The sequence below is a fragment of the Leptonotus elevatus genome, chromosome 1, assembly GCF_054856555.1.
Source record: "Leptonotus elevatus isolate MCC_2025b chromosome 1, RoL_Lele_1.0, whole genome shotgun sequence".
In the NCBI taxonomy this organism is placed as follows: domain Eukaryota; kingdom Metazoa; phylum Chordata; class Actinopteri; order Syngnathiformes; family Syngnathidae; genus Leptonotus; species Leptonotus elevatus.
Genome location: NC_141239.1, coordinates 37435870 through 37449136, shown reverse-complemented (window position 1 = coordinate 37449136; position 13267 = coordinate 37435870). Strand labels below are relative to the sequence as shown.

At 38.0% G+C, this 13267-nt stretch overlaps 2 protein-coding genes across 4 annotated transcripts; both read right to left on the bottom strand.

Annotated features, from left to right (window-relative positions):
* Nucleotides 1–299: 299 nt before the first annotated feature.
* On the bottom strand, nucleotides 300–6714 carry LOC147181928 (putative flap endonuclease 1 homolog). 3 transcript variants are annotated; one of them, XM_086060013.1, is made up of 12 exons: nucleotides 6605–6714; nucleotides 5999–6086; nucleotides 5229–5295; nucleotides 5004–5106; nucleotides 4497–4551; nucleotides 3753–3814; nucleotides 3540–3676; nucleotides 3163–3223; nucleotides 2071–2202; nucleotides 1849–1997; nucleotides 1621–1765; nucleotides 300–1012 (listed from the first exon to the last, which is right to left on the bottom strand). In XM_086060013.1, the coding sequence occupies exons 3-12, from the start codon at nucleotides 5261–5263 to the stop codon at nucleotides 956–958; spliced, it is 936 nt and encodes a 311-aa protein (XP_085916139.1). In that variant the 5' UTR covers nucleotides 5264–5295; nucleotides 5999–6086; nucleotides 6605–6714; the 3' UTR covers nucleotides 300–955. The 3 variants fall into 3 exon arrangements, with proteins under 3 accessions (XP_085916139.1, XP_085916146.1, XP_085916130.1); XM_086060020.1 differs by having other exon boundaries at nucleotides 5999–6066; XM_086060004.1 differs by lacking the exon at nucleotides 5999–6086 and having other exon boundaries at nucleotides 6605–6709.
* Nucleotides 6715–7104: 390 nt separating this feature from the next.
* LOC147181927 (mitochondrial fission factor homolog A-like) lies at nucleotides 7105–12845 on the bottom strand. The gene is made up of 7 exons (XM_086077276.1): nucleotides 12699–12845; nucleotides 11717–11938; nucleotides 11413–11582; nucleotides 10136–10221; nucleotides 9852–10022; nucleotides 8233–8308; nucleotides 7105–8105 (listed from the first exon to the last, which is right to left on the bottom strand). The coding sequence occupies exons 2-7, from the start codon at nucleotides 11931–11933 to the stop codon at nucleotides 7974–7976; spliced, it is 852 nt and encodes a 283-aa protein (XP_085933402.1). The 5' UTR covers nucleotides 11934–11938; nucleotides 12699–12845; the 3' UTR covers nucleotides 7105–7973.
* Between the last annotated feature and the right edge of the window lie 422 nt (nucleotides 12846–13267).

The following is a 13267-nucleotide window of genomic DNA, read 5'->3' as shown; positions in this document are numbered from 1 at the left end:
CATAAACTCATTGCAGCTACAATAAACTAATTGCAGATTTGGCTGTGTTTACATTACGCGACGTTCATCCTGACAATTTCACCCATGTATGGTGTATTTAACTGTAAATTAAACTGCCTGGATCAACAAAGATACATTATTTATTTGCGGTCAATAAATAATCACCTTTGGACAAATTATGTGAAATTGGACCATTTCCACCAGCACACTTAATGCTTTTTCACGGTACATTACAGTGGTTGTGAATCACTCGCTTTAACTTTTTTAGTCATTCACACAAATGAATCCCAACAAATAAATTGCTTAAACACTGTTTTATTTTGTTTCCTAGTATCTAAACAATGTTTAGTCTAACTAGATACGGGTTTTTTTTTTTTTTTTACATATTTTCTTTTACACAGATTTCAAAATCTTTGTTAAAGTCTTGAAGAAAAAAAATCCACTAACACAATTCAAGTCTGTGGACTACGCATTGGCACAGATTTCACAACAGGTGCTATCTGAATACCTTGTGATGAGACATCCTCTCTCTCTTTTGACAGCGCGAGCACACTGGCCTCTTTCATAACGAGCCACTACTTGCTCTGCCTTTCTTGATGGCTAGATGATGCTGGACTTGAAAATGTTCACTGTGAATGGCATTTTGCCACTCAGACAAGACAACCGGCCCCATATAAAACAAGAAACCTCAATTCGCTAGTTTGTAAGAAGTTTTCACAACCTGCATAATCAATATACTATTAGAAAGCATTTCAAACAGCACACCATGAAGGAATGTTTTGCCTTGCAAAAAATAAACATCTGAACATTTTGTTATGTTGGAAACAATGTCACTTTCACATTATAAATGAGTCACAACCTTATGTTTGGATAAAACAATAATGGAGTACACGTGATTGAAAATTCTGCAAAGGCAGACAGATGTCCAAACCATCCGCATTCACGTTTGATGGCTTCATTTCAATTTTGGTTTCTTTCTCTTGCTACTTCCACAGTCTGCAGCTTCCACAGGCTGGAGGAGGAAAGAGTGAAGAATTGTTAGGACAGATTTATTAATTGTTCAATTTCAACTAAATTGCACTCTGCTTCTAATATTTAGAGTAGCAGTTACACTACCTTTTTGTCATGTAATTTTGAGCTACCCTCATACATAATGCATACAGATCGTTAGCCTAATAGTGTCATTGCCAAAGTCCTCATAATATCAATTTAAAAAATACCTATTTGTTTGCTTAATTGTGTTTTTTCTTTGTTGGTGTAAAATATCCGTCATGGTAATCTGCAAAAGTTGGAAGTTTGTTATTTTTCTTAAACATTCAAATATGACTTAGGCAACTATGCTATGCAGCTAACAATATACAAATTTACTATTCCAGTGATAGGGACCGAGCCATGTAATTGGCGCCCATGCATCTCAAGAGAAAAAAAAGAACTACTTTGTTTTTCTAGTAGATTGACTGTATAAATTTACAATAAACTTCAACATTAAAATATTTTTTCTAAAGTAAAATTGGTATGAATGGTTTCTTCAATCCTGTATTTCCCCTCCTCTAATATCGCTTTTTTTTTATTCATTCAATGATACATTTAAATAAGCAATAAAGTGATCATAAGCTTCACCTGCTCTCTTTTTCTAAGAACTCTGAAGAAGTCATCCATCCGAGTTTGCCTGAAATTTCCTGCTGCCGTCTCCTTTTCTCTTTGCTTCCGCTTACTCTCCCGAATCTGCCGGAATCTCCCCATGCGATGGCGGACTCGTTCTTCCCTAAAAGCATGGATCCAGACATTGAGTGACTATTCTTCAACAAAAGAGAGAATTGTGCCCAAAATACCACTACATATACGTACTTGACATATGTGCATCGGCAGAGAAACCCAACCAAAGCTTCTTCGTCTGGCTCAGTCCACATCAACTCAGGTACTTCTTCTGCATGTGGTGTTTCCAAAAATAACTTCTGTGCTTCTTTGTATTTCCAGTTATCTGGTACCGGATGGGTCTGTAGAGCAGCTAGGGATCAAAATCTTAGAAATAACTCACACACTAGCGTAGTTTGCTTGACAAGGTCGTACCTTTCTGCTAATGTGCAAAATGACATTTTCGATCGTGCGGTACTGCTGGATGAGTTTCAGAGCTCTCTTTGGACCAAAACCTGTTATCTTGTCACAGTAGTCGCATCCCAGCAAGATGCACAGGTCAACAAACTAGGGAAGCAAAATATCATAAAGCGAATCATAAAGCTGTGCATTAGAAGCAAAAGCAAAATGTAAATGCAGTGGTACCTTGACTTGTTTTGTTACATGTACTTCGGAAAGAAAATAGCACAGTTTTGTATCAAACATAATAAAATAATATTTTTAACAAGTTTTATATAATGTAATTACTGAATATACTGTAGTATTTGTGTGTTAGATGTGTGCCTTTAACTCATTCACTGCCATTGACGGCTATAGACGTCAAAAATTAATTGGAACTATTTCTATTAGTTTAACTTTTTTTTTCCACTTTTGCTATGTATGAAAAGTATGAAAACCTAGTTTTTTTTATTGTACATTCAGAACAGATACTAGTGAAGTCATGTGATTAATTACAATTAAAAATGTTAATCACCTAACGCCCCTAATTAAATTAAAATTAAAAAAATATAAAAAATAAGGGGCGTCAGACGATTAAGATTTGTAATCGTAATTAATCGCATGACTTCGATGGTTGACTCACGATTAATCAAAAATTTGATATCTGTTATAAATGTACAATACAATTTTTTTTCTAGGTTTTCATAAAAAAATTAATGAAATGGAAAAAAAAAAGTTAAACTAATAGAAATAGTTCACATGAATTTTTTACGTCTATAGTCGTCAATGGCAGTGAATGAGTTAAGGGCCGTGGCTTAGTGAGTGATACCAGGTGCTGGAGGTGCAGCTTACTTGTGCGTGTTCTCATTTTGTATTTGTGTGTTCTGTTCAAAGCACATAAAAACAGTTCCTTAATGGCTCAATTTCTTTACACTGCAGTTAATAAGTGGCATATATGAAGCTAGTATATGACTCAAAAAATGTTTGCACGCAAAGCAAAAAATGATAATAATAATAAGAAGAAGAATAGTATTGACCAAGTGACCACTCCTAAAATGTGGTGCTCACAAGTCAAGGCACCAGCCTTACCTCTTTGTGAGTTAGTTGGAGCTTCTCCAACAATTTTGGTAAAGAATATTCCACAATGTCACTGTAAATAAATAAAAGGCATTAATGGTAAGGACACTATATTATGGACTTAATGGCTAGATACAACATTTTTTTTTTTATTGCAAGAAATTGTGTGGCTGTAAAATGCTGTGCTCCCACTTTATCTCATACGGCTCACTATAGGGACAAGAGTATCCAGACAGTCACACCACTTAATTTTTCATTAGTGGCAAAGTTAAATAACAAAGAATGTAGACTATCTGTTTAGGTTAAGCACAAAAATGCCCATGACTTTCATGAAAATACAGAGAATTGATACCATATCAAATCTCCTGTAAAGAGCAGGGAGTCTGTACCTGTCTCTCTTGGCGTTCAGCTGACGAATCAGAACATGTCCTCCGAATGGCAACGTGTCCATGTCCTCTGATGCGACAGCTTCTGCAGTCCCCCGTCTCACTAGCCAAGCGCAAAAGGCCTCAGCATCTCCCGGAGCCTACGAGAAGGGGAAAAGCACCCCGAAAGTGACTAAGTTCTGCCACTTACCCCAAGAGAAAAAAAAATGATCATACTTGGATCACAGGTACACCAAGAAGCTTCAAGAGATGGAAACAGTCTTTTGTTTGGAGTGATGCTGGATGGAGAACAAACATGGCGCTTGAGAAGATACAAATGTCTAGCTTTAGAGCAAATTCCAGTGGCGAGCCTTGCATTTGGTGCCGGGGCCTTCAATGAGAAAGTACCAGACATAAAAGCCACCACTATCAAGTCACAATTATAAAAACAATAAATACTATATAAAGACGCTAATCCAAAAACATGACAAAAGCAACAAAATGTTTAATAAAATATATCACACTGACCAGAAATGTGGATTAATACATGCATTAAAATGTGGCTGCCGATTGCTACAGATGTTTTTTGCTCGACGAACAGTTTTGTTTTGACCAACCAGTAACAGAGGTTGGAAAAATGCTGACGTCGACATCATGTGAGGATGAATTTCTAATTTGATTGGTTAAAGAAACAGTCCTATTGCTCATTTCGATTAAATTACATGGGCCAACACTACTGATTCTGTAGGATCTGGGCAGATTAGATTCATTTGGCAACACATAGAGGCTGTAATCTGATTGGACAAAAACAACACTGAACATCCACTTTCACAGAATGGAAGCACTGAATCAAAGGCAAACGCTAGGACTGGAAATGAAAATAAGACTGTTGGGAATAAATATTCAAATTTAGGTGGTAAATGTAGGTCAGTACTCCTCAATATATGCATGTACTATACTTGGAAAGATGTATTTTTGTACCTGTGCCCAAATGGTTGGGGGAGCGCCAACCTAATGCCTCGGCTCGTTTCTGAAGCTGCAGGAAAGACATGACGAGATCACACAACCATCAACCACAGTAAGTACCGCTTCATTCACTTCACTTGCATGTTGGGCCAGCATTACAACTCTCCAATACTTTCAAACTTTCAATTTGAATTAGCGCTGGGTGATTATGGGGAAAATAATCATGATTATTTTGATTGATATTCATTGACTTTGTATGTACTTTTTTGTTGTGTGTTTAGTTTTACAGCAAGCTGTTGCTGAACTGTAGCTTTTGTTACACGCTTGCCATTGGCAACACAATGGCAATTGGGGTGCCTTCACAGTGCGGTAACTTGCAAACATCAACCATGCCGTTCATCAATGTTTTTGTTGATTATTATCTTTTCATGATTGTGAGAAGCTAAAATTGAAATCATGATCAACTTTCAATTAATTGCCCAGCCCTCACTTGAATGACAGTACAGTCTTTATGTAACTCACAGCAACAATCTTTTCTCCCGGAGGTCTTCCATCAAACACAAACGCAGGCTTTATGTCATTTTCCAGGAAGGTAAGCGTGCGAAAGAAGAGGCCGGTCAGCGGGCTGCAAACAGCACAAACATACTTTGCCATGTACTGTAGTACTTTAAGTTAAACTGGAGCAAGAGCATGTTCAATCGCATTGTTCTTCCAGTTTGCAACATATTTTATCATCAAGGGACTTACTTGAGTGATGGTGTGGCTGTGCGGAACTGGTTCATCACAATTGATGTATCCACGGCAATTACCTTGCCTGTGGAGTGAGCACAAGCTATTATACTGTTGCTGCTACTATACTGAAGTACAGATATTGAATTCAAATGAGCACAAAATCACACAGATTGAATCATATATTTTCCTAAACTATAGTAATAAGTCTACGTCACTATCCCAATTCTTACTGTTAATATAGTTGTTTTCCATTGTGCTGTATACTACTATTACTACTACTACTCACAAAAAGTTATTAACAGTTGGTGATATGTGGACGGTTGCTTAAAATTTCAGGATAAACCTAAAATGCCCTTTTATAACCTTTTGAATTCCAGCTATTTACTTTCAGTACTTTTTGCACAACTTGCTGCAACAAGAAGCTGAACGGCAAAATTCATTAAAGGTCTAAGGAATATATGCCACGGAGGAGGCAGGACTTTCGACTTCCGGGTTTTCACCCATCAACTTTGTTTCCGTTTCTGGTTTGCGGTGTGCCACGTCCCAGTACTTGCGCTTCTGCCTTTGTACCCCTCGGTTGCGCGTTTCCGTCGACGGATGCGAGGCTACTAGTGTGTAGTGTCTGTCTCAGTGTCCGAAGCATTTCAGATAGCCAAGACACCCTCCTGCCGATGAGCGGGAGCGCGCTTTTGAGGGTGGGGGTGCGAGTGTTGGAACGCGGCCAGCAGTGGCCGGAAACGGCGCTGACATGTAAAACCCGGAAGTCGGAAATCCGTGGCATCTACCTCATTCAAATTTCCAAGGGCGTCCACTTCTATGCCTGTGAGTCTTCCAGTCTCACTGCAGCTCTTTGCTATGGAGTCACAGGAGTGCCTTAATTAATAGAAAATCCAAACACAATCAATAAAAGAGAACGTTTACAAATGTAGTCATCATATGGAGTCACAGGAGTGCCAAAATTATTTGCTGCCTCCCTAGCAATGGCAAAGTGGCTACTTTTGGTCACTTGTTACTGGAGTCATATTGATCTCATGATGTCTTTTAAACAGCATGATGAAAACGTCTGTTTAATTACACATTCTTATTGGACCAGGAAATATATTTGTCCATTCAGTTTCTGTTCATGAAAGAAAACCCTATACAGTGATCACAGAAATAATTTGAATCTGACAAAAAGTAATAATACAGTTTTAACTGAAATTAACCAATTAAAATCAGATATTGACATTGAACAGATTAATTAAAAACGTAAATAAATACATCTCAGTCATGAATCACAACTCTGCAACAGCGAGGTAAATTGGCAAATTAGCTTGTGGCTAACAACAATGGCGAAATCGTGCCAAAGTAAAACGCCACAAAGCGATCAAAAATAGGTTGTAACTGTTTACCTGTGTAGTCACTGATATCTTTGTGGGAAATCGCACCCGGAGCTTCCAGTCGGATCAAATCTGCTAGTTTAGTGATCCCCATCCTAACACCGTCTGTACCCTTATTATCTAATGCTAAAATGTGACGTCACTTCTGGTTATGCAGGGAAAACATTTTTCTTTACTTTTAATTACAAAAACAAGTACAACATTGTATTTGTGCTGTATTTATTTCTTTATTTCGCCTAAAATCAGAGTGAATACTGTACGTGTCTTGGTTTTACGACGGTTATTTTCTTCCAGCGTCAACGTAACCTGATCTTTAACGTAAAATGCGGACTAACGCAATAGTATAATTATATTTGTAGAATTACATTTGTTTAGTTCCGCTTGTAACCTCGAAGTCGTACGAGGTAAACTAAGAATGCCCTGGCCTGTACCCAAGAAGTTCTGGAGTTTCCTCCTAGTAATGCACATTTGGAACAGTAGGGAGCAATATTGCACAAAAAGGTCATCAAGAATTTAATTACAGCCATTTATTAAAGCAAAAATAATTTGTCGACAACGGATGTGTTGAGGCTTTTACAAAAAAAAATACATCTAAGATATACAGGAAAAAAAAGTTTTCTAAACCCTTATCGTAACAATACAGAATTAAATAGTGACATCTATATTGTGCATACGCATTTATAACACTGTTATAAAGGTCAAAAGTTTGGTAAGCAAGTTCCAACAATTGAGGAAATCTCAAACTTGCGAAGAGAATGAGTTACAGTACGTCACACCCACTAAAAGGTCATGTAGTTCCAAAAATAAAATAAAAAAAGAATCATATAGTTTAACAATGCTCTATTTCGCTACTGTACATGACCGTTTAGGTGAACCAGAACACAAACATTCAGCATAAATATTATGGCATCCTTAGATTCGATTTGACACAAAGATATTCATTTACTGTAGCTCTGCCTCTGGCCTGGGTTCCCAAAGCATTTGTTGCCAAAGTAAAATCTTATTGGATTTTCCCATTTATAGTAAGAAAAAAAAAAGTGACCAGTAAAATACAGTATCTGACTGAACAGTGTACATGACTCGCAAAGAAAAAGAAACATGTACACCAAGCAAAACAGAACCAAATATTTCTAGTTGGATACATGCAACATAATCATTCTTTCCTACTTGAAAATAATATTAACCCCCCGTCCCAAAAAAAACACTATGCAAAAGCAGCACAGCTGTAAACACATGGGATGGAATGGCAATGGAAATGCAAATGCAAATCCCTAATTTGTCATTAACAAGACTTTGCTCTGGCTTCATGTGTTTTGGGTGACTCTCTCACTCTCTCTCTCTCTCTCTCTCTCTCTCTCTCTTTTCTTTTTGGTGATTTATTTTAGCGGCGGAACCAAACCCAGGTGTTGATAAGCCAAAATGCAACAGTAGCAGAATACAGGACCACCTCTCGCTTGGAGCGTTCCTTGTTTTCTTCCTCCAGCATCTGCAGACGGCGGTTAAGTTTGACAATCTGAAAGACCACACGAAAGTTCATCCAGAAATGACACAAGAGTTCAATATGCCTAAATTTTTTTTGTGTGCGAGTCGTGTATATTAGAGGCACTACATGTATGAAATGATGAGAAACTTCAACATACTTGTCGACGTAATGAGGAAGCGTCCATCAAACCGGACTCATCCGGGTTCATATCCAAGGCAAGATCCAGGTGTGTCCTGTGCAATGAAGAAGAAAAAAAGGATCAAAAAGTCAGCCCTCCTCATATCAAACACACACTGAAACGACTCTACATTGTGGCTGAGACCGAGCTTGGCTTGCTGTTTAATTGTCCCCTACACAGATTGCCATATGTAGCAAAGCAACCCCAGAACACAACTGACATGCGTGTTCTTTTCTTTTTATGCTTCATTTTTTGCACGTGTAAAAACAGCAAGTGACTTGGCAAAAAGGCCAGAAACTGTGCAGCTTTTCAATCTGCACGTTGGTAAATTCCTGTCTCATCAGTTTCAAAGTACTTCCCCCGTTCATTGTGGGATTCGCTTTCTTTCACGGAAGGATAGCAACAATTTTGCTTGTGCCGGGAAATTCAGCTTCCTCCAACATTCCAAAAGGTAGGCAAATGACTAAGACTGGATATAAACCACATGGTTCAAGACAGAGACCGTTCAAATTTTTTGCTCTTCAGTGTCCCATTTATGTGCCATGGCAACATAAAGCGATAAAGTCACATGGAAACAGATCATGCTGAGCGATATAATTGTGGGGCTGTGAGATGCGAGTGACCCGACTTACAGGTCTTTCACGATACGAGCTGCCAATCAGCCAATTATAAAAAAAAATTGCTTTGACCAATAGCGGTGGCAGCAGTTTGTCACAATTCATTAAAAAACACGTTGTGTATTTAAAACAACCGCATAACTAATGACCACTCAGAGAGCACATTTAGCGTAAAGCTAACAATGTAAATCACCATAAACGAGCTAATGAATAGCATCAGTGTTGCACCAATTGTAACAATTTAACCAATGGTTATTTGAACAAACGGTGGAGCAACACATGTTGTGAAGAACGACTAATATTACTGCGACTTATTGAGGAGTGACCATCCGTCTCCATGTGTATTTGTATGTCTGTTATACTGCCCCCAGTTGGCCAAGGAGTACCGGTACACGCCAAAAGGAGCAGCACATTGTTCATTAAATTGAAGCAAAAATAATAATAATGTGGCAACAAAAAAAAAAGCTTCATTCTTTAATTTTCTATTTAATTATGTCATGATTGCCTATTTTTACAAAGTAAAATATACAATTGTATTTTTAACGTTATAACAACCCCCCAAAAAAATGTCAGAGAGGCTGTAACAGATCAATAGTGTTTCCATTCATTTCAATAGGAAAAGAAGTCTGAGATATGAGTGTTTTTGAGTTAGGAGCGTGATTTCATAACGAACTAAACTCATATCTCAAGGAACCGCTAAATCCCTTATCTGCCAATGTGACGGCAAAGAACAGATCATATACAGCCAGCCAGTAAGAGCTTGACCCCATTGAAATAAATCAGGTTTTGTCAGCTGCACAGACACAAAAAAATGCATTAAAAATTGATGTAAATTTAAAATGAATAGAATCTGATGGTATATGTTTCATCTTACTTGACTCTAATGAGGACAACAAGTATAGAAAATGGATGGATTGCTATAAAAATAAATTTCTAGGAATAAATTGAATGGAAAACTGAGAAGAAGAAAAAAAAAGTCACCGGCGGTGGCTGTCATCCAGGACCTCAAGGACCTGCTGGTAGGCCCGGCGTGTGGTGGACTGGATATAAGCCAGGAAGCCCGCCGCTGTGAACAAGTTGATGTTTGCGTCCTCGGGGGAGCACAGAGGGGGACACATGCGGACTGGGGGGGCAGAAGGTGAGGGTGTTACACTGTCAGAGAGGTAAGTGGAGAGAAGTGGTAAAGAGGGGAGATTTTTGAAGCAATTAAGAGAAAAATAAGAGACAGAAAAAGGTCCAAGCAGTACAGAAAATAATATCCTCACCTCACTTCACTTCTGATTATCTGACCGCTATGGCGACCAGATATGCATTCAGTGGCGCTGCGTTCCTTTCGTGATCGAGAATGAGCCTGTCAAAGATTTTAAAAAAAAATCTAGTGTTTCTCAACTTTTATTGAGATAAGGCACAAAAACTGAATACACAGGCTCGGGTGGCATAGAGTAATGGCACTTAAAAAAAAAAAGGACAGAAAGCTACTCGCTGTCCATGCTTATCCAAAGTGGCAGCGTGCACTTTGACATATATCTTTTCTACTAAAGATAATTATGTACTGTCCAAACAATAAATCAAACAAATGGATAAATACTTGCTGGTTTTGACATTACAACTTAGACATTTTTATAGTTTAAACATGGCTACAAATATCAGCAGCAATAATTTTATTTTTGTTTATTAAAATAATTTGTGTGTCAATTTATTTTTATTTGATTTCATCATGAGGAAATATATAGAATTTATTAACTCATTCACTGTCATTGACGGCTATAAACGTCAAAAATTAATTTGAACTATTTCTATTAATTACATTTTTTTTGCCACTTTTGTAAACAAGAGTTTGAAAACCTAGAAAACAAATTTTATTGTACATTTAGAACAGATATAAAATTTGTGATTAATCGTGAGTTAACTAGTAAAGTCATGCAATTAATTGCAATTAAAAAAAATTCTCTCCTGACGAGATGATTATTAAAAATTAGGGGCGTCAGGCGATTACATTTTTTAATCGTAATTAATCGCCTGACTTCAATAGTTAACTGACAATTAATCACAAATTTTGTTTCTCTTCTAAATGTACAATTAAAAAAATCTAGGTTAACAAAAGTAGAAAAAATATGTTAAACTAATAGAAAGAGTTAAAATGATTTTTTGATGTTTATAACCGTCAATGGCAGTAAATGAGTTAATATCTTCCATTGCCTAATAGTAGGGGTGCAACGAAAATTGTTTTGAATCGGAAAATGGGTTTTATTTTAACCAAACTCAAACGTTACATTATAAAATGTTTCATAATTTGCACCCAATGTATCGAAATACGGATCGAATCGTCTTTTATGAGAGATGCACACCATGTATAAAACAGTTTGCTGTGGCTGATTACTTTTTGTTTCTCTGAATTTAAGTAACTTGAATAGTTTGGCTGCAGTCGTAATCCAACTCAATCAAACCAAATTATTCTACTTGAAAATGTACCTATGTATCGAGATAGGTATGGAATAGTCTTTTATTGGATAGATTTTTTTTTTTAACAGATTTGACTTACTGTGTGGCTGGGGTTGCTTTTGCTTATTTGGTCAGTCTCCAGGGAGTCCAGTGGCTGTTCTGACAATGTGAGAACACGTGGTGGGGCCTTCATGTCCAAGAGCTCCATGGCAGGGATGGACTGAATCAGGTCCAGGTCTCTGGGACAAGAGAACTGAGGATCTCCATCACCTATTGTGCAGAAAATGAAAACAAGAAAGTCAGAAAATGAAGACTCTTTCGTATTAAGAGTATCACCAGCAGGTTGCAACAGAGAGACAGGAAGAGTCACAGAAAGGCGTAGTGTAAACCATGTCCAACCTCACCAGCTATGACAATTCTTTCAGGAACCTGCATCAGAGCTGAATGGGTGTGCGGGAGTTGCTGGGGTGGCAGAGAACTGGTTTGGTTTTCCGAGGCCACTTTAAGGGTCTCCGGGATGCGCATGCGCTGGCTGATGCCCTCGGTGTACTCCAACTCATAGTGGATACGGTTAATCTCCGCCACCTCGGCGGGGGGCGAGGTGAACGACGGCCCACTCATGCAGCCTGCGGAGGAAAACAGAAACACACATTTGTGCATAGATACACAATTAAGATGCTGTCTTACACACAGACAGTAGCTGGAGGGACAATGGCAAAAAGACAACTTCCTGGTCGGCTTTTATTATCTGACCGGAAATTAAGATTTTTGCATGTTGGTACGTGTAACAACTATAGTGTAATTATGGTACAATAATATTTCCTTAGCCTAATGAGGGCTAGGGGGCGCAAAATATTTACTTCTTCCTGGGACCAAAAAAAGCAGTGGTAGACAGCGAACTACATTTGGCCAAAGTGTGCATTGGGAATTATTTAATTTTACTGATGCGTGTATACATTTTTTTCCTTTTTTTGCCATCTCATTTTGCAGATATGCATAACCAGATCCATCAACAATGAGCAGTAGAGCTCATCTCAATCAAGCGAATGTAAAGCTATTTAGCATGAGGAACGATTTAAAGACCATTTTATGTTCTCTGCATCAAATTACGTAATATAAATGTAACAGTGAATCCAAGACTAAGCTGTTGACACACTTGACCTCGACGTCCGAGAAGGGGTATATACATCAAATAATCAAAAGCAGACATGAACGTTAACTGTGACTAAACATAATCATTAAAAACGATGTCATGTTTACCCATACGTCACAATTAAACCAAAAGGTACGTGTAACGACCGTTTGTTTGGCCACTTGCGGTGGCAGGCTAGCCAAAACGTTGGCTTTATGAGACTCTTAAGCTTCGACCTAAGGACGACGACGTACCTTTTGTAGTTGATGCGGGAGTTTTAAATACTCATTGGTCAAATGGGTAGCAGCTCGCCTGGAAACGCTAAAGGCAAATAAGTGTAACCCGGAACAAAACGAACGCCCTTTTCAATGTTCATGTGGGGGTGTATGCTTGATAATGTTTTCCGTTGTGCGCGCCGAGGCGGAGCTGGTGGCAGATTTTTTTTTAACAATCATATTCACATTCACTGTTTTGTTTTTTAGGATATAAACAATTTCGTCTAAAAAATAAAAAATAAACAATAAATTCACAACTGATTTGTATTGTATAAAAAATGTTTTGTCTAAAAAAATCAAAGCAAAAACAAATATAATAATATTATTACAGAACGAATGTTATGCACACCAACCCTAACCGTTGTCAAGTCAGCTGGCCGAGAACAAGGCACTCGAAAGCGGCTATATCAGAGAACTTTGTGAAGGGAAGATGCCTTTTTGGGTTGTCGACATAGCTAGCTCAGACCACATGCAAGCTTCGGGTGGGGTTGGGAAACTCATGCTAAGTGTTTATGCCCCCCCCCCCCCAAAAAAAACCCAGCAAACTT

What these genes read in the sequence shown, in the direction of transcription:
- LOC147181928 (XM_086060004.1), bottom strand. Translation starts at nt 6,686, where the DNA reads ATGGGGATCACTAAACTAGCAGATTTGATCCGACTGGAAGCTCCGGGT. An exon ending in CTGAACGCCAAGAGAGACAG is followed by an intron (nt 3,224 to 3,539) that starts GTACAGACTCCC and finishes ATTTATTTACAG; the next exon opens with TGACATTGTGGAATATTCTT. An exon ending in TTCTTAGAAAAAGAGAGCAG is followed by an intron (nt 1,013 to 1,620) that starts GTGAAGCTTATG and finishes TTCCTCCTCCAG; the next exon opens with CCTGTGGAAGCTGCAGACTG.
- LOC147181927 (XM_086077276.1), bottom strand. Translation starts at nt 11,933, where the DNA reads ATGAGTGGGCCGTCGTTCACCTCGCCCCCCGCCGAGGTGGCGGAGATT. An exon ending in TGAAAGAATTGTCATAGCTG is followed by an intron (nt 11,583 to 11,716) that starts GTGAGGTTGGAC and finishes TCTGCACAATAG; the next exon opens with GTGATGGAGATCCTCAGTTC. An exon ending in ATAATCAGAAGTGAAGTGAG is followed by an intron (nt 10,023 to 10,135) that starts GTGAGGATATTA and finishes CCTCTCTGACAG; the next exon opens with TGTAACACCCTCACCTTCTG.